We start from the raw sequence: 25,000 nt of genomic DNA on the forward strand, positions 1-25,000 counted from the left end.
GCACCGTCAACTTAGTGTATGTAAACTTCTGACCCACTGGAATTGTGATACAGTGAATTATAAGTGAAATAATCTGTCTGTAAACAATTGTTGGAAAGATTACTTGTGTCATGCACAAAGTACATGTCCTAACCGACTTGCCAAAACTATAGTTTGTTAACAAGAAATGTGTGGAGTGGTTGAAAAACGAGTTTTATTGACTCCAACCTAAGTGTATGTAAACTACCAACTTCAACTGTACATATTGATTATTGATTGTGTGTCCAGGGGGTATGTTCCTAGCCACAGGAAGTACGGACCACATCATCAGAGTGTTCTACTTCGGCTCTGGACAACCAGAGAAGATCTCTGAGCTGGAGTCACACACTGTGAGTGAGAGAGGAAGAGACTGATTCTGAGGTGTAGTGTGTGAGTGAGAGAGGAAGAGACTGATTCTGAGGTGTAGTGTGAGAGAGAGAGGAAGAGACTGATTCTGAGGTGTAGTGTGAGAGAGAGAGGAAGAGACTGATTCTGAGGTGTAGTGTGTGAGAGAGAGAGAGGAAGAGACTGATTCTGAGGTGTAGTGTGTGAGAGAGAGGAAGAGACTGATTCTGAGGTGTAGTGTGAGAGAGAGAGGAAGAGACTGATTCTGAGGTGTAGTGTGAGAGTGAGAGAGAGGAAGAGACTGATTCTGAGGTGTAGTGTGTGAGAGAGAGAGGAAGAGACTGATTCTGAGGTGTAGTGTGAGAGAGAGAGGAAGAGACTGATTCTGAGGTGTAGTGTGAGAGAGAGAGGAAGAGACTGATTCTGAGGTGTAGTGTGTGAGAGAGAGAGAGGAAGAGACTGATTCTGAGGTGTAGTGTGTGAGTGAGAGAGAGGAAGAGACTGATTCTGAGGTGTAGTGTGAGAGAGAGAGGAAGAGACTGATTCTGAGGTGTAGTGTGTGAGAGAGAGGAAGAGACTGATTCTGAGGTGTAGTGTGAGTGAGAGAGGAAGAGACTGATTTTGAGGTGTAGTGTGAGAGAGAGAGGAAGAGACTGATTCTGAGGTGTAGTGTGTGAGAGAGAGGAAGAGACTGATTCTGAGGTGTAGTGAGTGAGTGAGAGGAAGATACTGATTCTGAGGTGTAGTGTGAGAGAGAGAGGAAGAGACTGATTCTGAGGTGTAGTGTGAGAGAGAGAGGAAGAGACTGATTCTGAGGTGTAGTGTGTGAGAGAGAGGAAGAGACTGATTCTGAGGTGTAGTGAGTGAGTGAGAGGAAGATACTGATTCTGAGGTGTAGTGTGAGTGAGAGAGGAAGAGACTGATTCTGAGGTGTAGTGTGAGAGTGAGAGAGAGGAAGAGACTGATTCTGAGGTGTAGTGTGTGAGTGAGAGGAAGAGACTGATTCTGAGGTGTAGTGTGTGAGTGAGAGAGGAAGACTGATTCTGAGGTGTAGTGTGAGAGAGAGAGAAAGAGACTGATTCTGAGGTGTAGTGTGAGAGAGAGAGAAAGAGACTGATTCTGAGGTGTAGTGTGAGAGTGAGAGGAAGAGACTGATTCTGAGGTGTAGTGAGTGAGAGAGAGAAAGAGACTGATTCTGAGGTGTAGTGTGTGAGAGAGAGGAAGAGACTGATTCTGAGGTGTAGTGTGAGAGAGAGAGGAAGAGACTGATTCTGAGGTGTAGTGTGAGAGAGAGAGGAAGAGACTGATTCTGAGGTGTAGTGTGTGAGAGAGAGGGGAAGAGACTGATTCTGAGGTGTAGTGAGTGAGAGAGGAAGAGACTGATTCTGAGGTGTAGTGTGTGAGAGAGAGGAAGAGACTGATTTTGAGGTGTAGTGTGAGAGAGAGAGGAAGAGACTGATTCTGAGGTGTAGTGTGTGAGTGAGAGGAAGAGACTGATTCTGAGGTGTAGTGTGAGAGAGAGAGAGGAAGAGACTGATTCTGAGGTGTAGTGTGTGAGAGAGAGAGAGGAAGAGACTGATTCTGAGGTGTAGTGTGTGAGTGAGAGAGAGGAAGAGACTGATTCTGAGGTGTAGTGTGTGAGCGAGAGAGAGGAAGAGACTGATTCTGAGGTGTAGTGTGTGAGTGAGAGAGAGGAAGAGACTGATTCTGAGGTGTAGTGTGTGAGAGAGAGAGAGGAAGAGACTGATTCTGAGGTGTAGTGTGAGAGAGAGAGAGGAAGAGACTGATTCTGAGGTGTAGTGTGAGAGAGAGAGGAAGAGACTGATTCTGAGGTGTAGTGTGTGAGAGAGAGGAAGAGACTGATTCTGAGGTGTAGTGTGTGAGTGAGAGAGAGGAAGAGACTGATTCTGAGGTGTAGTGTGAGAGAGAGAGGAAGAGACTGATTCTGAGGTGTAGTGAGTGAGAGAGAGAGAGGAAGAGACTGATTCTGAGGTGTAGTGTGTGAGTGAGAGGAAGAGACTGATTCTGAGGTGTAGTGTGAGAGAGAGAGGAAGAGACTGATTCTGAGGTGTAGTGAGTGAGTGAGAGAGGAAGAGACTGATTCTGAGGTGTAGTGTGTGAGTGAGAGAGGAAGAGACTGATTCTGAGGTGTAGTGAGTGAGAGAGAGAGAGGAAGAGACTGATTCTGAGGTGTAGTGTGTGAGAGAGAGGAAGAGACTGATTCTGAGGTGTAGTGTGAGAGAGAGAGGAAGAGACTGATTCTGAGGTGTAGTGTGAGAGAGAGAGGAAGAGACTGATTCTGAGGTGTAGTGTGAGAGAGAGAGGAAGAGACTGATTCTGAGGTGTAGTGTGAGAGAGAGAGAGGAAGAGACTGATTCTGAGGTGTAGTGTGTGAGAGAGAGGAAGAGACTGATTCTGAGGTGTAGTGTGTGAGTGAGAGGAAGAGACTGATTCTGAGGTGTAGTGTGTGAGAGAGAGGAAGAGACTGATTCTGAGGTGTAGTGTGAGAGAGAGGAAGAGACTGATTCTGAGGTGTAGTGTGTGAGAGAGAGAGAGAGGAAGAGACTGATTCTGAGGTGTAGTGTGAGAGTGAGAGAGAGAGGAAGAGACTGATTCTGAGGTGTAGTGTGAGAGAGAGAGAGGAAGAGACTGATTCTGAGGTGTAGTGTGTGAGAGAGAGAGAGGAAGAGACTGATTCTGAGGTGTAGTGAGAGAGGAAGAGACTGATTCTGAGGTGTAGTGTGTGAGTGAGAGAGAGGAAGAGACTGATTCTGAGGTGTAGTGTGTGAGTGAGAGGAAGAGACTGATTCTGAGGTGTAGTGTGAGAGAGAGAGGAAGAGACTGATTCTGAGGTGTAGTGTGTGAGAGAGAGAGAGGAAGAGACTGATTCTGAGGTGTAGTGTGTGAGTGAGAGAGGAAGAGACTGATTCTGAGGTGTAGTGTGTGAGAGAGAGAGAGGAAGAGACTGATTCTGAGGTGTAGTGTGTGAGTGAGAGAGGAAGAGACTGATTCTGAGGTGTAGTGAGTGAGTGAGAGGAAGAGACTGATTCTGAGGTGTAGTGAGTGAGTGAGAGAGGAAGAGACTGATTCTGAGGTGTAGCGTGTGAGTGAGAGAGGAAGAGACTGATTCTGAGGTGTAGTGTGAGAGAGAGGAAGAGACTGATTCTGAGGTGTAGTGAGTGAGTGAGAGAGGAAGAGACTGATTCTGAGGTGTAGTGTGTGAGTGAGAGAGGAAGAGACTGATTCTGAGGTGTAGTGTGTGAGAGAGGAAGAGACTGATTCTGAGGTGTAGTGTGTGAGTGAGAGAGAGGAAGAGACTGATTCTGAGGTGTAGTGTGAGAGAGAGAGGAAGAGACTGATTCTGAGGTGTAGTGTGAGAGAGAGAGGAAGAGACTGATTCTGAGTTGTAGTGTGTGAGTGAGAGAGGAAGAGACTGATTCTGAGGTGTAGTGTGTGAGAGAGGAAGAGACTGATTCTGAGGTGTAGTGTGTGAGTGAGAGAGAGGAAGAGACTGATTCTGAGGTGTAGTGTGAGAGAGAGAGGAAGAGACTGATTCTGAGGTGTAGTGTGAGAGAGAGAGGAAGAGACTGATTCTGAGGTGTAGTGTGAGAGAGAGAGGAAGAGACTGATTCTGAGGTGTAGTGAGTGAGTGAGAGGAAGAGACTGATTCTGAGGTGTAGTGTGTGAGTGAGAGAGAGGAAGAGACTGATTCTGAGGTGTAGTGTGAGAGAGAGAGGAAGAGACTGATTCTGAGGTGTAGTGAGTGAGTGAGAGGAAGAGACTGATTCTGAGGTGTAGTGTGTGAGAGAGAGGAAGAGACTGATTCTGAGGTGTAGTGTGTGAGTGAGAGGAAGAGACTGATTCTGAGGTGTAGTGTGAGTGAGAGGAAGAGACTGATTCTGATGTGTAGTGTGAGAGAGAGGAAGAGACTGATTCTGAGGTGTAGTGAGTGAGAGAGGAAGAGACTGATTCTGAGGTGTAGTGTGTGAGAGAGAGAGAGGAAGAGACTGATTCTGAGGTGTAGTGTGTGAGTGAGAGAGGAAGAGACTGATTCTGAGGTGTAGTGTGTGAGAGAGAGAGAGGAAGAGACTGATTCTGAGGTGAAGTGTGTGAGTGAGAGAGGAAGAGACTGATTCTGAGGTGTAGTGAGTGAGTGAGAGGAAGAGACTGATTCTGAGGTGTAGTGAGTGAGAGAGGAAGAGACTGATTCTGAGGTGTAGCGTGTGAGTGAGAGAGGAAGAGACTGATTCTGAGGTGTAGTGTGAGAGAGAGAGAGGAAGAGACTGATTCTGAGGTGTAGTGTGTGAGAGAGAGGAAGAGACTGATTCTGAGGTGTAGTGTGAGAGAGAGGAAGAGACTGATTCTGAGGTGTAGTGTGTGAGAGAGAGAGAGAGGAAGAGACTGATTCTGAGGTGTAGTGTGAGAGAGAGAGAGGAAGAGACTGATTCTGAGGTGTAGTGTGTGAGAGAGAGAGAGGAAGAGACTGATTCTGAGGTGTAGTGAGAGAGGAAGAGACTGATTCTGAGGTGTAGTGTGTGAGTGAGAGAGAGGAAGAGACTGATTCTGAGGTGTAGTGTGTGAGTGAGAGGAAGAGACTGATTCTGAGGTGTAGTGTGAGAGAGAGAGGAAGAGACTGATTCTGAGGTGTAGTGTGTGAGAGAGAGAGAGGAAGAGACTGATTCTGAGGTGTAGTGTGTGAGTGAGAGAGGAAGAGACTGATTCTGAGGTGTAGTGTGTGAGAGAGAGAGAGGAAGAGACTGATTCTGAGGTGTAGTGTGTGAGTGAGAGAGGAAGAGACTGATTCTGAGGTGTAGTGAGTGAGTGAGAGGAAGAGACTGATTCTGAGGTGTAGTGAGTGAGTGAGAGAGGAAGAGACTGATTCTGAGGTGTAGCGTGTGAGTGAGAGAGGAAGAGACTGATTCTGAGGTGTAGTGTGAGAGAGAGGAAGAGACTGATTCTGAGGTGTAGTGAGTGAGTGAGAGAGGAAGAGACTGATTCTGAGGTGTAGTGTGTGAGTGAGAGAGGAAGAGACTGATTCTGAGGTGTAGTGTGTGAGAGAGGAAGAGACTGATTCTGAGGTGTAGTGTGTGAGTGAGAGAGAGGAAGAGACTGATTCTGAGGTGTAGTGTGAGAGAGAGAGGAAGAGACTGATTCTGAGGTGTAGTGTGAGAGAGAGAGGAAGAGACTGATTCTGAGTTGTAGTGTGTGAGTGAGAGAGGAAGAGACTGATTCTGAGGTGTAGTGTGTGAGAGAGGAAGAGACTGATTCTGAGGTGTAGTGTGTGAGTGAGAGAGAGGAAGAGACTGATTCTGAGGTGTAGTGTGAGAGAGAGAGGAAGAGACTGATTCTGAGGTGTAGTGTGAGAGAGAGAGGAAGAGACTGATTCTGAGGTGTAGTGTGAGAGAGAGAGGAAGAGACTGATTCTGAGGTGTAGTGAGTGAGTGAGAGGAAGAGACTGATTCTGAGGTGTAGTGTGTGAGTGAGAGAGAGGAAGAGACTGATTCTGAGGTGTAGTGTGAGAGAGAGAGGAAGAGACTGATTCTGAGGTGTAGTGAGTGAGTGAGAGGAAGAGACTGATTCTGAGGTGTAGTGTGAGTGAGAGGAAGAGACTGATTCTGATGTGTAGTGTGAGAGAGAGGAAGAGACTGATTCTGAGGTGTAGTGAGTGAGAGAGGAAGAGACTGATTCTGAGGTGTAGTGTGTGAGAGAGAGAGAGGAAGAGACTGATTCTGAGGTGTAGTGTGTGAGTGAGAGAGGAAGAGACTGATTCTGAGGTGTAGTGTGTGAGAGAGAGAGAGGAAGAGACTGATTCTGAGGTGAAGTGTGTGAGTGAGAGAGGAAGAGACTGATTCTGAGGTGTAGTGAGTGAGTGAGAGGAAGAGACTGATTCTGAGGTGTAGTGAGTGAGAGAGGAAGAGACTGATTCTGAGGTGTAGCGTGTGAGTGAGAGAGGAAGAGACTGATTCTGAGGTGTAGTGTGAGAGAGAGGAAGAGACTGATTCTGAGGTGTAGTGAGTGAGAGAGGAAGAGACTGATTCTGAGGTGTAGCGTGTGAGTGAGAGAGGAAGAGACTGATTCTGAGGTGTAGTGTGAGAGAGAGGAAGAGACTGATTCTGAGGTGTAGTGAGTGAGTGAGAGAGGAAGAGACTGATTCTGAGGTGTAGTGTGTGAGTGAGAGAGGAAGAGACTGATTCTGAGGTGTAGTGTGTGAGTGAGAGAGGAAGAGACTGATTCTGAGGTGTAGTGTGTGAGAGAGGAAGAGACTGATTCTGAGGTGTAGTGTGTGAGTGAGAGAGAGGAAGAGACTGATTCTGAGGTGTAGTGTGAGAGAGAGGAAGAGACTGATTCTGAGGTGTAGTGTGTGAGAGAGAGAGAGGAAGAGACTGATTCTGAGTTGTAGTGTGAGAGTGAGAGAGAGGAAGAGACTGATTCTGAGGTGTAGTGTGAGAGAGAGAGGAAGAGACTGATTCTGAGGTGTAGTGTGTGAGAGAGAGAGAGGAAGAGACTGATTCTGAGGTGTAGTGTGAGAGAGAGAGGAAGAGACTGATTCTGAGGTGTAGTGTGTGAGAGAGAGAGAGAGGAAGAGACTGATTCTGAGGTGTAGTGTGTGAGTGAGAGAGGAAGAGACTGATTCTGAGGTGTAGTGTGTGAGAGAGAGAGAGGAAGAGACTGATTCTGAGGTGTAGTTTGTGAGTGAGAGAGGAAGAGACTGATTCTGAGGTGTAGTGAGTGAGTGAGAGGAAGAGACTGATTCTGAGGTGTAGTGAGTGAGAGAGGAAGAGACTGATTCTGAGGTGTAGCGTGTGAGTGAGAGAGGAAGAGACTGATTCTGAGGTGTAGTGTGAGAGAGAGGAAGAGACTGATTCTGAGGTGTAGTGAGTGAGAGAGGAAGAGACTGATTCTGAGGTGTAGCGTGTGAGTGAGAGAGGAAGAGACTGATTCTGAGGTGTAGTGTGAGAGAGAGGAAGAGACTGATTCTGAGGTGTAGTGAGTGAGTGAGAGAGGAAGAGACTGATTCTGAGGTGTAGTGTGTGAGTGAGAGAGGAAGAGACTGATTCTGAGGTGTAGTGTGTGAGTGAGAGAGGAAGAGACTGATTCTGAGGTGTAGTGTGTGAGAGAGGAAGAGACTGATTCTGAGGTGTAGTGTGTGAGTGAGAGAGAGGAAGAGACTGATTCTGAGGTGTAGTGTGAGAGAGAGAGGAAGAGACTGATTCTGAGGTGTAGTGTGAGAGAGAGAGGAAGAGACTGATTCTGAGTTGTAGTGTGAGAGTGAGAGAGAGGAAGAGACTGATTCTGAGGTGTAGTGTGAGAGAGAGAGGAAGATACTGATTCTGAGGTGTAGTGTGTGAGAGAGGAAGAGACTGATTCTGAGGTGTAGTGTGAGAGAGAGAGAGGAAGAGACTGATTCTGAGGTGTAGTGTGTGAGAGAGAGAGGAAGAGACTGATTCTGAGGTGTAGTGTGTGAGTGAGAGAGAGGAAGAGACTGATTCTGAGGTGTAGTGTGTGAGAGAGAGGAAGAGACTGATTCTGAGGTGTAGTGTGTGAGTGAGAGGAAGAGACTGATTCTGAGGTGTAGTGTGTGAGAGAGAGAGAGGAAGAGACTGATTCTGAGGTGTAGTGTGTGAGAGAGAGAGAGGAAGAGACTGATTCTGAGGTGTAGTGTGAGAGAGAGAGGAAGAGACTGATTCTGAGGTGTAGTGTGAGAGAGAGGAAGAGACTGATTCTGAGGTGTAGTGTGAGAGAGAGGAAGAGACTGATTCTGAGGTGTAGTGTGTGAGAGAGGAAGAGACTGATTCTGAGGTGTAGTGTGAGAGAGAGAGAGAGGAAGAGACTGATTCTGAGGTGTAGTGTGAGAGAGGAAGAGACTGATTCTGAGGTGTAGTGTGAGAGAGAGGAAGAGACTGATTCTGAGGTGTAGTGTGTGAGTGAGAGGAAGAGACTGATTCTGAGGTGTAGTGAGTGAGAGAGAGGAAGAGACTGATTCTGAGGTGTAGTGTGTGAGTGAGAGAGAGGAAGAGACTGATTCTGAGGTGTAGTGAGTGAGAGAGAGAAAGAGACTGATTCTGAGGTGTAGTGTGTGAGAGAGAGAGAGGAAGAGACTGATTCTGAGGTGTAGTGAGTGAGTGAGAGAGAGGAAGAGACTGATTCTGAGGTGTAGTGTGTGAGAGAGAGAGAGGAAGAGACTGATTCTGAGGTGTAGTGTGTGAGAGAGAGGAAGAGACTGATTCTGAGGTGTAGTGTGAGTGAGAGAGGAAGAGACTGATTCTGAGGTGTAGTGTGAGAGAGAGGAAGAGACTGATTCTGAGGTGTAGTGTGTGAGAGTGAGAGGAAGAGACTGATTCTGAGGTGTAGTGTGTGAGTGAGAGAGAGGAAGAGACTGATTCTGAGGTGTAGTGTGAGAGAGAGAGGAAGAGACTGATTCTGAGGTGTAGTGTGAGTGAGAGAGGAAGAGACTGATTCTGAGGTGTAGTGTGAGAGAGAGAGAGGAAGAGACTGATTCTGAGGTGTAGTGTGTGAGAGAGAGAGAGGAAGAGACTGATTCTGAGGTGTAGTGAGAGAGAGAGGAAGAGACTGATTCTGAGGTGTAGTGTGTGAGTGAGAGGAAGAGACTGATTCTGAGGTGTAGTGTGAGAGAGAGAGAGGAAGAGACTGATTCTGAGGTGTAGTGTGTGAGTGAGAGAGAGGAAGAGACTGATTCTGAGGTGTAGTGTGTGAGTGAGAGAGAGGAAGAGACTGATTCTGATGTGTAGTGTGAGAGAGAGAGGAAGAGACTGATTCTGAGGTGTAGTGTGTGAGAGAGAGAGAGGAAGAGACTGATTCTGAGGTGTAGTGTGTGAGAGAGAGAGAGGAAGAGACTGATTCTGAGGTGTAGTGTGTGAGAGAGAGAGAGGAAGAGACTGATTCTGAGGTGTAGTGTGAGAGAGAGAGGAAGAGACTGATTCTGAGGTGTAGTGTGAGAGAGAGAGAGGAAGAGACTGATTCTGAGGTGTAGTGTGAGAGAGAGAGGAAGAGACTGATTCTGAGGTGTAGTGTGAGAGAGAGAGGAAGAGACTGATTCTGAGGTGTAGTGTGTGAGTGAGAGGAAGAGACTGATTCTGAGGTGTAGTGTGAGAGAGAGAGAGGAAGAGACTGATTCTGAGGTGTAGTGTGAGAGAGAGAGGAAGAGACTGATTCTGAGGTGTAGTGTGTGAGAGAGGAAGAGACTGATTCTGAGGTGTAGTGTGTGAGTGAGAGAGAGGAAGAGACTGATTCTGATGTGTAGTGTGAGAGAGAGAGAGGAAGAGACTGATTCTGAGGTGTAGTGTGTGTGAGAGAGAGAGAGGAAGAGACTGATTCTGAGGTGTAGTGTGAGAGAGAGAGGAAGAGACTGATTCTGAGGTGTAGTGTGAGAGAGAGAGAGGAAGAGACTGATTCTGAGGTGTAGTGTGTGAGAGAGAGAGAGGAAGAGACTGATTCTGAGGTGTAGTGTGTGAGAGAGAGAGGAAGAGACTGATTCTGAGGTGTAGTGAGTGAGTGAGAGAGAGGAAGAGACTGATTCTGAGGTGTAGTGTGTGAGTGAGAGGAAGAGACTGATTCTGAGGTGTAGTGTGAGAGAGAGGAAGAGACTGATTCTGAGGTGTAGTGTGAGAGTGAGAGAGGAAGAGACTGATTCTGAGGTGTAGTGAGTGAGAGAGAGAGAGGAAGAGACTGATTCTGAGGTGTAGTGTGAGAGAGAGAGGAAGAGACTGATTCTGAGGTGTAGTGTGAGAGAGAGAGAGGAAGAGACTGATTCTGAGGTGTAGTGTGTGAGTGAGAGGAAGAGACTGATTCTGAGGTGTAGTGTGAGAGAGAGAGGAAGAGACTGATTCTGAGGTGTAGTGTGAGAGAGAGAGGAAGAGACTGATTCTGAGGTGTAGTGTGTGAGTGAGAGGAAGAGACTGATTCTGAGGTGTAGTGTGAGAGAGAGAGAGGAAGAGACTGATTCTGAGGTGTAGTGTGAGAGAGAGAGGAAGAGACTGATTCTGAGGTGTAGTGTGAGAGAGAGAGAGGAAGAGACTGATTCTGAGGTGTAGTGTGAGTGAGAGAGGAAGAGACTGATTCTGAGGTGTAGTGTGAGAGAGAGAGAGGAAGAGACTGATTATGAGGTGTAGTGTGTGAGTGAGAGAGAGGAAGAGACTGATTCTGATGTGTAGTGTGTGAGAGAGAGAGGAAGAGACTGATTCTGAGGTGTAGTGTGTGAGAGAGGAAGAGACTGATTCTGAGGTGTAGTGTGTGAGTGAGAGAGAGGAAGAGACTGATTCTGATGTGTAGTGTGAGAGAGAGAGAGGAAGAGACTGATTCTGAGGTGTAGTGTGTGAGAGAGAGAGAGGAAGAGACTGATTCTGAGGTGTAGTGTGAGAGTGAGAGAGGAAGAGACTGATTCTGAGGTGTAGTGTGAGAGTGAGAGAGGAAGAGACTGATTCTGAGGTGTAGTGTGTGAGTGAGAGGAAGAGACTGATTCTGAGGTGTAGTGTGAGAGAGAGAGAGGAAGAGACTGATTCTGAGGTGTAGTGTGAGAGAGAGAGGAAGAGACTGATTCTGAGGTGTAGTGTGTGAGAGAGGAAGAGACTGATTCTGAGGTGTAGTGTGTGAGTGAGAGAGAGGAAGAGACTGATTCTGATGTGTAGTGTGAGAGAGAGAGAGGAAGAGACTGATTCTGAGGTGTAGTGTGTGAGAGAGAGAGAGGAAGAGACTGATTCTGAGGTGTAGTGTGTGTGAGAGAGAGAGGAAGAGACTGATTCTGAGGTGTAGTGAGTGAGTGAGAGAGAGGAAGAGACTGATTCTGAGGTGTAGTGTGTGAGTGAGAGGAAGAGACTGATTCTGAGGTGTAGTGTGAGAGAGAGGAAGAGACTGATTCTGAGGTGTAGTGTGAGAGTGAGAGAGGAAGAGACTGATTCTGAGGTGTAGTGAGTGAGAGAGAGAGAGGAAGAGACTGATTCTGAGGTGTAGTGTGAGAGAGAGAGGAAGAGACTGATTCTGAGGTGTAGTGTGTGAGAGAGAGAGAGGAAGAGACTGATTCTGAGGTGTAGTGTGAGAGAGAGAGAGGAAGAGACTGATTCTGAGGTGTAGTGTGTGAGTGAGAGGAAGAGACTGATTCTGAGGTGTAGTGTGAGAGAGAGAGAGGAAGAGACTGATTCTGAGGTGTAGTGTGTGAGTGAGAGGAAGAGACTGATTCTGAGGTGTAGTGTGAGAGAGAGAGAGGAAGAGACTGATTCTGAGGTGTAGTGTGAGAGAGAGAGGAAGAGACTGATTCTGAGGTGTAGTGTGTGAGAGAGGAAGAGACTGATTCTGAGGTGTAGTGTGTGAGTGAGAGAGAGGAAGAGACTGATTCTGATGTGTAGTGTGAGAGAGAGAGGAAGAGACTGATTCTGAGGTGTAGTGAGAGAGAGAGGAAGAGACTGATTCTGAGGTGTAGTGTGTGAGTGAGAGGAAGAGACTGATTCTGAGGTGTAGTGTGAGAGAGAGAGAGGAAGAGACTGATTCTGAGGTGTAGTGTGTGAGTGAGAGAGAGGAAGAGACTGATTCTGAGGTGTAGTGTGTGAGTGAGAGAGAGGAAGAGACTGATTCTGATGTGTAGTGTGAGAGAGAGAGGAAGAGACTGATTCTGAGGTGTAGTGTGTGAGAGAGAGAGAGGAAGAGACTGATTCTGAGGTGTAGTGTGTGAGAGAGAGAGAGGAAGAGACTGATTCTGAGGTGTAGTGTGAGAGAGAGAGGAAGAGACTGATTCTGAGGTGTAGTGTGAGAGAGAGAGAGGAAGAGACTGATTCTGAGGTGTAGTGTGTGAGTGAGAGGAAGAGACTGATTCTGAGGTGTAGTGTGAGAGAGAGAGGAAGAGACTGATTCTGAGGTGTAGTGTGAGAGAGAGAGGAAGAGACTGATTCTGAGGTGTAGTGTGTGAGTGAGAGGAAGAGACTGATTCTGAGGTGTAGTGTGAGAGAGAGAGGAAGAGACTGATTCTGAGGTGTAGTGTGAGAGAGAGAGGAAGAGACTGATTCTGAGGTGTAGTGTGTGAGAGAGGAAGAGACTGATTCTGAGGTGTAGTGTGTGAGTGAGAGAGAGGAAGAGACTGATTCTGATGTGTAGTGTGAGAGAGAGAGAGGAAGAGACTGATTCTGAGGTGTAGTGTGTGAGAGAGAGAGAGGAAGAGACTGATTCTGAGGTGTAGTGTGAGAGAGAGAGGAAGAGACTGATTCTGAGGTGTAGTGTGTGTGAGAGAGAGAGGAAGAGACTGATTCTGAGGTGTAGTGAGTGAGTGAGAGAGAGGAAGAGACTGATTCTGAGGTGTAGTGAGTGAGTGAGAGGAAGAGACTGATTCTGAGGTGTAGTGAGTGAGTGAGAGGAAGAGACTGATTCTGAGGTGTAGTGTGTGAGTGAGAGAGGAAGAGACTGATTCTGAGGTGTAGTGTGTGAGTGAGAGAGGAAGAGACTGATTCTGAGGTGTAGTGTGTGAGAGAGGAAGAGACTGATTCTGAGGTGTAGTGTGTGAGTGAGAGAGAGGAAGAGACTGATTCTGAGGTGTAGTGTGAGAGAGAGAGGAAGAGACTGATTCTGAGGTGTAGTGTGAGAGAGAGAGGAAGAGACTGATTCTGAGTTGTAGTGTGAGAGTGAGAGAGAGGAAGAGACTGATTCTGAGGTGTAGTGTGAGAGAGAGAGAGGAAGAGACTGATTCTGAGGTGTAGTGTGTGAGAGAGAGAGAGGAAGAGACTGATTCTGAGGTGTAGTGAGTGAGAGAGAGGAAGAGACTGATTCTGAGGTGTAGTGTGTGAGTGAGAGAGAGGAAGAGACTGATTCTGAGGTGTAGTGTGAGAGTGAGAGGAAGAGACTGATTCTGAGGTGTAGTGTGAGAGAGAGAGAGAGGAAGAGACTGATTCTGAGGTGTAGTGTGAGAGAGAGAGAGAGAGGAAGAGACTGATTCTGAGGTGTAGTGTGTGAGTGAGAGAGAGGAAGAGACTGATTCTGAGGTGTAGTGTGTGAGTGAGAGAGAGGAAGAGACTGATTCTGAGGTGTAGTGTGAGAGAGAGAGAGGAAGAGACTGATTCTGAGGTGTAGTGTGTGAGAGAGAGAGAGGAAGAGACTGATTCTGAGGTGTAGTGTGTGAGAGAGAGAGAGGAAGAGACTGATTCTGAGGTGTAGTGTGAGAGAGAGAGGAAGAGACTGATTCTGAGGTGTAGTGTGAGAGAGGAAGAGACTGATTCTGAGGTGTAGTGTGTGAGTGAGAGGAAGAGACTGATTCTGAGGTGTAGTGTGAGAGAGAGAGGAAGAGACTGATTCTGAGGTGTAGTGTGAGAGAGAGAGGAAGAGACTGATTCTGAGGTGTAGTGTGTGAGTGAGAGAGAGGAAGAGACTGATTCTGAGGTGTAGTGAGTGAGTGAGAGGAAGAGACTGATTCTGAGGTGTAGTGTGAGAGAGAGAGGAAGAGACTGATTCTGAGGTGTAGTGTGTGAGTGAGAGGAAGAGACTGATTCTGAGGTGTAGTGTGAGAGAGAGAGGAAGAGACTGATTCTGAGGTGTAGTGTGTGAGTGAGAGGAAGAGACTGATTCTGAGGTGTAGTGTGAGAGAGAGAGGAAGAGACTGATTCTGAGGTGTAGTGAGTGAGAGAGAGAAAGAGACTGATTCTGAGGTGTAGTGTGTGAGAGAGAGAGAGGAAGAGACTGATTCTGAGGTGTAGTGAGTGAGTGAGAGAGAGGAAGAGACTGATTATGAGATGTAGTGTGTGAGAGAGAGAGAGGAAGAGACTGATTCTGAGGTGTAGTGTGTGAGAGAGAGGAAGAGACTGATTCTGAGGTGTAGTGTGAGTGAGAGAGGAAGAGACTGATTCTGAGGTGTAGTGAGAGAGAGAGAGAGGAAGAGACTGATTCTGAGGTGTAGTGTGAGTGAGAGAGGAAGAGACTGATTCTGAGGTGTAGTGTGAGAGAGAGAGAGGAAGAGACTGATTCTGAGGTGTAGTGTGAGAGAGAGAGAGGAAGAGACTGATTCTGAGGTGTAGTGTGAGAGAGAGAGAGAGGAAGATACTGATTCTGAGGTGTAGTGAGTGAGAGAGGAAGAGACTGATTCTGAGGTGTAGTGTGTGAGTGAGAGGAAGAGACTGATTCTGAGGTGTAGTGTGTGAGAGAGAGAGGAAGAGACTGATTCTGAGGTGTAGTGTGAGAGAGAGAGAGGAAGAGACTGATTCTGAGGTGTAGTGTGTGAGAGAGAGAGGAAGAGACTGATTCTGAGGTGTAGTGTGTGAGTGAGAGGAAGAGACTGATTCTGAGGTGTAGTGTGTGAGTGAGAGGAAGAGACTGATTCTGAGGTGTAGTGAGAGAGAGAGGAAGAGACTGATTCTGAGGTGTAGTGTGTGAGTGAGAGGAAGAGACTGATTCTGAGGTGTAGTGTGTGAGAGAGAGAGGAAGAGACTGATTCTGAGGTGTAGTGAGAGAGAGAGGAAGAGACTGATTCTGAGGTGTAGTGAGAGAGAGAGGAAGAGACTGATTCTGAGGTGTAGTGTGTGAGTGAGAGGAAGAGACTGATTCTGAGGTGTAGTGTGAGAGAGAGAGGAAGAGACTGATTCTGAGGTGTAGTGTGAGAGAGAGAGAGGAAGAGACTGATTCTGAGGTGTAGTGTGTGAGAGAGAGAGAGGAAGAGACTGATTCTGAGGTGTAGTGTGTGAGAGAGAGAGAGGAAGAGACTGATTCTGAGGTGTAGTGTGTGAGAGAGAGAGAGGAAGAGACTGATTCTGAGGTGTAGTGAGTGAGTGAGAGAGAGGAAGAGACTGATTCTGAGGTGTAGTGTGTGAGTGAGAGAGAGGAAGAGACTGATTCTGAGGTGTAGTGTGTGAGTGAGAGAGAGGAAGAGACTGATTCTGAGGTGTAGTGTGTGAGTGAGAGAGGAAGAGACTGATTCTGAGGTGTAGTGTGTGAGTGAGAGAGAGGAAGAGACTGATTCTGAGGTGTAGTGTGTGAGTGAGAGAGAGGAAGAGACTGATTCTGAGGTGTAGTGAGTGAGAGAGAGAGAGGAAGAGACTGATTCTGATGTGTAGTGTGAGAGAGAGGAAGAGACTGATTCTGAGGTGTAGTGTGTGAGAGAGAGAGAGGAAGAGACTGATTCTGAGGTGTAGTGAGTGAGTGAGAGAGAGGAAGAGACTGATTCTGAGGTGTAGTGTGTGAGTGAGAGAGGAAGAGACTGATTCTGAGGTGTAGTGTGTGAGAGAGAGAGAGGAAGAGACTGATTCTGAGGTGTAGTGTGTGTGAGAGAGAGAGGAAGAGACTGATTCTGAGGTGTAGTGTGTGAGAGAGAGAGAGGAAGAGACTGATTCTGAGGTGTAGTGAGTGAGAGAGAGGAAGAGACTGATTCTGAGGTGTAGTGTGTGAGTGAGAGAGGAAGAGACTGATTCTGAGGTGTAGTGTGAGAGAGAGAGAGGAAGAGACTGATTCTGAGGTGTAGTGTGAGAGAGAGAGGAAGAGACTGATTCTGAGGTGTAGTGTGAGAGAGAGAGAGGAAGAGACTGATTCTGAGGTGTAGTGTGAGAGAGAGAGGAAGACTGATTCTGAGGTGTAGTGTGAGAGAGAGAGAGGAAGAGACTGATTCTGAGGTGTAGTGTGTGTGAGAGAGGAAGAGACTGATTCTGAGGTGTAGTGTGTGAGAGAGAGGAAGAGACTGATTCTGAGGTGTAGTGTGTGAGAGAGAGAGAGGAAGAGACTGATTCTGAGGTGTAGTGTGTGAGAGAGAGAGAGGAAGAGACTGATTCTGAGGTGTAGTGTGTGAGAGAGAGAGAGGAAGAGACTGATTCTGAGGTGTAGTGTGTGAGAGAGAGAGAGGAAGAGACTGATTCTGAGGTGTAGTGTGAGAGAGGAAGAGACTGATTCTGAGGTGTAGTGTGTGAGTGAGAGAGAGGAAGAGACTGATTCTGATGTGTAGTGTGAGAGAGAGAGGAAGAGACTGATTCTGAGGTGTAGTGTGTGATGTGAAACACACACAATACACACACACAATACACACACACACACATACAAACAAACACACACAGACATTAATTCATATGCTTTTGGTGAGAATTTTCTGCCACGTTATGAGACTTTACGATGTGATTATGACACTGTTACGGAGGAATCAGGAAGAACTCTTCAAATAAACTGTTACAGAAGGGTGTCACAGAAATCTAAGAGAGGAAGAGACTGATTCTGAGGTGTAGTGTGTGAGAGAGAGAGAGGAAGAGACTGATTCTGAGGTGTAGTGTGTGAGTGAGAGAGAGGAAGAGACTGATTCTGAGGTGTAGTGTGAGAGTGAGAGAGAGGAAGAGACTGATTCTGAGGTGTAGTGTGAGAGAGAGAGGAAGAGACTGATTCTGAGGTGTAGTGTGTGAGTGAGAGAGGAAGAGACTGATTCTGAGGTGTAGTGTGTGAGAGAGGAAGAGACTGATTCTGAGGTGTAGTGTGTGAGAGAGAGAGGAAGAGACTGATTCTGAGGTGTAGTGTGTGAGAGAGAGGAAGAGACTGATTCTGAGGTGTAGTGTGTGAGAGAGAGGAAGAGACTGATTCTGAGGTGTAGTGTGAGAGAGAGAGGAAGAGACTGATTCTGAGGTGTAGTGTGTGAGAGAGAGGAAGAGACTGATTCTGAGGTGTAGTGTGAGAGAGAGAGGAAGAGACTGATTCTGAGGTGTAGTGTGAGTGAGAGAGGAAGAGACTGATTCTGAGGTGTAGTGAGTGAGTGAGTGTGTGCACTTCAGAGAGCATAATATAATATAATAATAATTATAATATAATGCTTTGGTGACATAGTTTTCTTCTCCAGCTCACTCTCCCGCTCTCTCTTGCTCGCTCTCTCCCTCAGGATAAAGTGGACAGCATCCAGTTTTCAAACTGCAGTGACAGGTAAGGGGTTATCCGGTCTGACAGGTAAGGGGTTATCCTGTCTGACAGGTAAGGGGTTATCCTGTCTGACAGGTAAGGGGTTATCCTGTCTGACAGGTAATGGGTTATCCTGTCTGACAGGTAAGGGGTTATCCTGTCTGACAGGTAAGGGGTTATCCTGTCTGACAGGTAAGGGGTTATCCTGTCTGACAGGTAAGGGGTTATCCTGTCTGACAGGTAAGGGGTTATCCTGTCTGACAGGTAAGGGGTTATCCTGTGTGTGAGATGGTTTTTAAATGGAACCTGAGGGTGTTGTAATATGATTTGATATAGCAATGCTTTCGTGTGTGTGTGTGTGTGTGTGTGTGTGTGTGTGTGTGTGTGTGTGTGTGTGTGTGTGTGTGTGTGTGTGTGTGTGTGTGTGTGTGTGTGTGTGTGTGTGTGTGTGTGTGTGTGTGTGTGTGTGTGTGTGTGTGTGTGTGTGTGTGTGTGTGTGTGTGTGTGTGTGTGTGTGTGTGTGTGTGTGTGTGTGTGTGTGTGTGTGTGTGTGTGTGTGTGTGTGTGTAGGTTTGTGAGTGGCAGCAGGGATGGTACAGCTCGTATCTGGCAGCTCCAGCAGCAGGAGTGGAGGAGCGTTCTACTGGACATGCAGACCAAGTTACCTGGGTACGTCCACTCACTCTCTATATAACTCTCTTTATCAATACCTATTAGTGACATGATGTGCAACAAAACGTTTTGCTGTGTGACCTGGAGTTTTAATTTGGGAGCACCAGTGCGACCCAAAAAAATAAGAAAGAAATCATGGTTGTAATGATAAGGCTTCGCTGCACCATTTTGTTTCCCGAGCACAGATTGGTTAGCGTCATCTTACTATAGCCAAAACTGTAGATCAAACCCATATTACCGGATGTTTTATCTTCCTGTCACGGATTTTTTTTTGGGGGGGGGGGGGTCACATCTTACATTTATAAACCATGTCGTTCTAAAACCACTCGCACGTCGTTAACCATTTGTTTACACTTTGTTCAGTCATGTTACCTCATTGGCTGGCTAGCTATCAACCTGGAAACTTGACCAGTATATCCAAGTCATTTATCAACCTGGAAACTTGACCAGTATATCCAAGTCATTTATCAACCTGGAAACTTGACCAGTATATCCAATCATTTTAGTCACTAAGCAGATGCTCTTATCCAGAGTGACTTCCAGGAAGTCTTAACGTAGCTAGTAGCTTATCCAGAGTGACTTCCAGGAAGTCTTAACGTAGCTAGTAGCTTATCCAGAGTGACTTCCAGGAAGTCTTAACGTAGCTAGTAGCTTATCCAGAGTGACTTCCGGGAAGTCTTAACGTAGCTAGTAGCTTATCCAGAGTGACTTCCAGGAAGTCTTAACATAGCTAGTAGCTTATCCAGAGTGACTTCCAGGAAGTCTTAACGTAGCTAGTAGCTTATCCAGAGTGACTTCCAGGAAGTCTTAACGTAGCTAGTAGTGAGACAGTTAGATATTGCAATATTATTTGGCATGATATTATATCAATATTTGACTCCCAAGTATACAACATTATGTTATATTTCATTATATTCTTGCTATAAAATAAGCTGTATCTGTGTTGACTGTGGTCGGGTAGGTGTGTCTTGTCTGTTTTAATGAACAAAATAACTAACTATTGATTTCATTTGGAGAGCGAAGCCATGGCTGCGCAGACCTGTAACATAACGTAACCGAATTAAATAAACAAATATGCCATTCTATTCTTTTGAAAATACATTTAGTCCTTATAATGTTTTCTAGAACCTGCCTAAACAAATGAATAATGGCTACATTTTTTATTCTCAAAGGATTTATTAAAATAGATGCCCACCCATCTCCCCACACCACTACTACCACTCATCCCAAGCCTGAATGCACACGGGAGGTATATGGAGCCAAGAATGTGGTAAAAATTACCCTGTTTGTAAGGGGGTCATAGAAACATTGCCCGATAATATTTTTAAGGACAAAATACCGTAAATCCTGTGAAAGCAGTAAGATAATGAGCAATATGTTTGTAACATCAAATCACAGTATCGAAACACAATACATATAGAATCGTGAGAATCGCAATACATAAAGTATTCACACCCCTTGACTTTTTCCACATTTTATTGTGTTACAGCCTGAATTTGAAATGGATTTAATTGAGATTTTGTGTCACTGGCTTACACACAATACCCCATAATGTCAAAGTGGAATTATGTTTTTAGACATTTTTTACAAATTAATTAAAAATGAAAAACTGAAATGTCTTGAGTCAATAAGTATTCAACCCCTTTGTTATGGCAAGCCTAAATAAGTTCAGGAGTAAAAATGTGCTTAACAAGTCACATAATAAGTTGCATGGACTCACTCTGTGTGCAATAATAGTGTTTAACATGATTTTTTGAATGGCTACCTCATCTCTGTACCCTACACATACAATAATCTGTAAGGTCACTCAGTCGGGCAGTGCATTTCAATCACAGATTAAATAATAAAAAATAATTTAATATGCCATTTAGCAGACGCTTTTATCCAAAGCGACTTACAGTCATGCGTGCATACATTTTTGTGTATGGGTGGTCCCGGGGATCGAACCCACTACCTTGGCGTTACAAGCGCCGTGCTCTACCAGCTGAGCTACAGAGGACCACAGAGACCAGTTAGGTTTTCCAACGCCTCGCAAAGAAGGGCACCTATTGGGGTCCTCTGTAGCTCAATTGGTAGAGCATGGCGCTTGTAACGCCAGGGTAGTGGGTTCGATCCCCGGGACCACCCATACGTAAAAATGTATGCGCGCATGACTGTAAGTCGCTTTGGATAAAAGCGTCTGCTAAATGGCATATTATTATTATTATTTATTGGTAGATAGAAATTGGTAAATATAAAAAAAGCAGACATTGAATATCCCTTTGAGCATGGTGAAGTTATTAATTACACTTTGGATGGTGTATCAATACACCCAGTCACTACAGAGATACAGGCGTCCTTCCTAACTCAGTTGCCGGAGAGGAAGGAAACCGCTCAGGGATTTCACCATGAGGCCAATGGTGACTTTAAAACAGTTACAGAGTTTAATGGCTGTGATAGGGGGGCAATGCATACAGTCTGGGTAGCCATTTGATTAGATGTTCAGGAGTCTTATGGTTTGGGGGTAGAAGCTGTTTAGAAGCCTCTTGGACATAGACTTGGCGCTCCGGTACCACTTGCCGTGCGGTAGCAGAGAGAACAATCTATGACTAGGGTGGCTGGAGTCTTTGACAATTTTTAGGGCCTTCCTCTGACATCGCCCGGTATATAGGTCCTGGATGGCAGGAAGCTTGGCCCCAGTGATGTACTGGGCCGTACGCACTACCTTCTGTAGTGCCTTGCGGTCGGAGGCAGAGCAGTTGCCATACCAGGCGGTGATGCAACCAGTCAGGATGCTCTCGATGGTGCAGCTGTAGAACCTTTTCAGGATCTGGGGACCCATGCCAAATCTTTTCAGTCTCCTGAGGGGGAATAGGTTTTGTCGTGCCCTCTTCAAGTCTGTCTTGGTGTGTTTGGATCATGTTAGTTTGTTGGTGATGTGGACACCAAGGAACTTGAAGCTCTCAACTTGCTCCACTACAGCCCCGTCGATGAGAATGGGGACGTGCTCGGTCCTCTTCTTTTTCCTGTAGTCCACAATCATCTCCTTTGTCTTTGTCATGTTGAGGGAGAGGTTGTTATCCTGGCACCACACGGCCAGGTCTCTGACCTCCTCCCTATAGGCTGTCTCATCGTTGTCGGTGATCAGGCCTACCACTGTTGTGTCATCTGCAAACTTAATGATCGTGTTGGAGTCGTGCCTGGCCATGCAGTCATGGGTGAACAGGGAGTACAGGAGGGGACTGAGCACGCACCCCAGAGGGGCCCCCGTGTTGAGGATCAGTGTGGCAGATGTGTTGTTACCTACCCTTACCACCTGGGGGCGGCCCGTCAGGAAGTCCAGGATCCATTTGCAGAGGGAGGTGTTTAGTCCCAGGGTCCTTAGCTTAGTGATGAGCTTTGAGGGCACTATGGTGTTGAACGCTGAGCTGTAGTCAATGAACAGCATTCTCACATAGGTGTTCCTTTTGTCCAGGTGTGAAAGGGCAGTGTGGAGTGCAATAGAGATTGCATAATCTGTGGATCTGTTGGGGCCATATGCAAATTGGAGTGGGTCTAGGGTTTCTGGGATAATGGTGTTGATGTGAGCCATGACCAGCCTTTCAAAGCACTTCATGGCTACAGACGTGAGTGCTACGGGTCGGTAGTCATTTAGGCATGTTACCTTAGTGTTCTTGGGCACAGGGACTATGGTGGTCTGCTTGAAACATGTTGATATTACAGACTCAGACAAGGAGAGGTTGAAAATGTCAATGAAGACACTTGCCAGTTGGTCAGCACATGCTCGGATTACATGTTGAATGTTGACCTGTTTAAAAGTCTTACTCACATCGGCTATGTAGAGCGTGATCACACAGTCATCCGGAACAGCTGATGCTCTCATTCATGTTTCAGTGTTGCTTGCCTCGAAGCGAGCATAGAAGTGATTTAGCTCGTCTGGTAGGCTCGTGTCACTGGACAGCTCACGGCTGGGTTTCCCTTTGTAGTCTGTAATAGTTTGCAAGCCCTGCCACATCCGACGAGCATCAGAGCCGGTGTAATATGATTACGTACGATTCGATCTTAGTCCTGTATTGACTCTTTGCCTGTTTGATGGTTCGTCGGAGGGCATAGCGAGATTTCTTATAAGCGTCCGGGTTAGAGTCCCGTTCCTTGAAAGCGGCAGCTCTACCCTTTAGCTCAGTGCAGATGTTTCCTGTAATCCATGGCTTCTGGTTGGGGTATGTATGTATGTACAGTCAATGTGGGGACGACGTCATCGATGCACTTATTGATGAAACAGTGACTGATGTGGTGTACTCCTCAATGCTATCGGAAGAATCCCGGAACATATTCCAGTCTGTGCTAGCAAAACAGTCCTGTAGCTTAGCAACTGAGTCATCTGACCACTTTTTTATTAACCGAGTCACTGGTACTTCCTGCTTTAGTATTTGCTTGTAAGCAGGAATCAGGAGGATAGAATTATGGTCAGATATCATCTGACCACTTTTTATTGACTGAGTCACTGGTGTATCGTATCGGCACCTAAGTATCGTAACAATATCGTATCGTGAGGTCCCTGACAATTCCCAGCCCTAATACCTAGGTGAGACAATCACATATCACAGTCAAATGTACAGGATAGGATCATTCCATTCCAGCTAAACAATGGCTATATAGCGGTTAGCCAAAAAAACACATTTTCACACACATCTAAAATCTATTAATAGAAAATCTGAAATAGCCTCTCCCGTTGGGGAGTTGCAGTGATGAGATCGTAATCACGAAATTGGAGAGAAAAAGGGGGGTACAAAAAAACAAAAACATTTAAAAATAAAATTATATATATATACACACATACACACACACACAGACAGTCGTGGTCAAAAGTTTTGAGAATGACACAAATACTAATTTTCACAAAGTCTGCTGCCTCAGTTTTGATGATGGCAATTTGCGTATACTCCAGAATGTCATGAAGAGTGATCAGATGAATTGCAATTAATTGCAAAGTCCCTATTTGCCATGAAAATGACTGATGGCAGCCCATTCTTGCATAATCAATGCTTGGAGTTTGTCAGAATTTGTGGGTTTTTGTTTATCCACCCGCCTCTTGAGGATTGACCACAAGTTCTCAATGGGATTAAGGTCTGGGGAGTTTCCTGGCCATGGACCCAAAATTTCGATGTTTTGTTCCCAGAGCCACTTAGTTATCACTTTTGCCTTATGGCAAGGTGCTCCATCATGCTGGAAAAGGCATTGGTCGTCACCAAACTGTTCTTGGATGGTTGGGAGAAGTTGCTCTCGGAGGATGTGTTGGTACCATTCTTTATTCATGGCTGTGTTCTTAGGCAAAATTGTGAGTGAGCCCACTCCCTTGGCTGAGAAGCAACCCCACACATGAATGGTCTCAGGATGCTTTACTGTGGGCATGACACAGGACTGATGGTAGCGCTCACCTTGTCTTCTCTGGACAAGGTGTTTTCCGGATGCCCCAAACAATCGGAAAGGGGATTCATCAGAGAAAATGACTTTACCCCAGTCCTCAGCAGTCCAATCCCTGTACCTTTTGCAGAATATCAGTCTGTCCCTGATGTTTTTCCTGGAGAGAAGTGGCTTCTTTGCTGTCCTTCTTGACACCAGGCCATCCTCCAAAAGTCTTCGCCTCACTGTGCGTGCAGATGCACTCACACCTGCCTGCTGCCATTCCTGAGCAAGCTCTGCACTGGTGGTGCCCCGATCCCGCAGCTGAATCAACTTTAGGAGATGGTCCTGGCGCTTGCTGGACTTCCTTGGGCGTCCTGAAGCCTTCTTCACAACAATTGAACCTCTCTCCTTGAAGTTCTTGATGATCCGATAAATGGTTGATTTAGGTGCAATCTTACTAGCAGCAATATCCTTGCCTGTGAAGCCCTTTTTGTGCAAAGCAATGATGACGGCACGTGTTTCCTTGCAGGTAACCATGGTTAACAGAGGAAGAACAATGATATCAAGCACCACCCTCCTTTTAAAGCTTCCAGTCTGTTATTCTAACTCAATCAGCATGACAGCGTGATCTCCAGCCTTGTCCTCGTCAACACTCTCATACGTGTTAACGAGAGAATCACTGACATGATGGCAGCTGGTCCTTTTGTGGCAGGGATGAAATGCAGTGGAAATGTTTTTGGGGGATTAAGTCCATTTTCATGGCAAAGAGGGACTATGGAATTAATTGCAATTCATCTGATCACTCTTCATGACATTCTGGAGTATATGCAAATTGCCATCATCAAAACTGAGGCAGCAGACTTTGTGAAAATTAGTATTTGTGTCATTCTCAAAACTTTTGACCACAACTGTATATCGAGAGAGGCGAAGATCGAGACATTTGTCCTCCGAAACATGACCTGCCAAACCGCACTGCTTCTTAACACACTGCTCACTTAACCCGGAAGCCAGCCACACCAATGTGTCGGAGGAAACACAGTTCGACTGACAGAGGTTAGCTTGCAGGTGCCCGGCCCGTAACAAGGAGTTGCTAGATCGCGATGAGTCAAGGAAAAGCCCCCCGGCCAAACCCTCCCCTAACCCGGACAGCGCTGGGCCAATTGTGCGCCGCCCTATGGGGCTCCCGGTCACGGCCGGCTGTGACACCGCCTGGGATCGTACCCCTAGCTGTACTCGGGAGGCCCCATAAGCAATCATTTCTGATGAAAAGACCATTTGTGGATATGGCGTTTTGGAAATAAACTGTTCAACCATCTATACAGGGTTACATATTAGTTTCTAGGGCACAACGCGTTTCAGAAGTAGCTGGAATTCATTTACATTGACATTGTAGTCATTTAGCAGACGCTCTTATCCAGAGCGACTTACAGTTAGTGAGTCATTTAGCAGACGCTCTTATCCAGAGCCACTTACAGTTAGTGAGTCATTTAGCAGACGCTCTTATCCAGAGCCACTTACAGTTAGAGAGTCATTTAGCAGACGCTCCTATCCAGAGCCACTTACAGTTAGTGAGTCATTTAGCAGACGCTCTTATCCAGAGCCACTTACAGTTAGAGAGTCATTTAGCAGACGCTCTTATCCAGAGCCACTTACAGTTAGAGAGTCATTTAGCAGACGCTCTTATCCAGAGCCACTTACAGTTAGTGAGTCATTTAGCAGACGCTCTTATCCAGAG

At 46.3% G+C, this 25,000-nt stretch overlaps 1 protein-coding gene across 1 annotated transcript in view; it reads left to right on the plus strand.

Annotated features, from left to right (window-relative positions):
* Positions 1–25,000, plus strand: part of LOC311125955 (PH-interacting protein-like) — a gene marked incomplete at its 3' end in the record, with an annotated part of 111,687 nt that overhangs the window by 24,757 nt on the left and 61,930 nt on the right. Inside the window, exons 12-14 of the mRNA XM_084199982.1 lie at positions 268–368; positions 17,192–17,232; positions 17,779–17,877. Of these exons, the coding sequence (XP_084056108.1) occupies positions 268–368; positions 17,192–17,232; positions 17,779–17,877 (241 nt within the window). The remainder of the gene's footprint in view (positions 1–267; positions 369–17,191; positions 17,233–17,778; positions 17,878–25,000) is intronic.

This window comes from Coregonus lavaretus (assembly GCF_964263955.1).
Source record: "Coregonus lavaretus genome assembly, contig: HAP1_SCAFFOLD_137, whole genome shotgun sequence".
Taxonomy (NCBI): Eukaryota; Metazoa; Chordata; class Actinopteri; order Salmoniformes; family Salmonidae; genus Coregonus; species Coregonus lavaretus.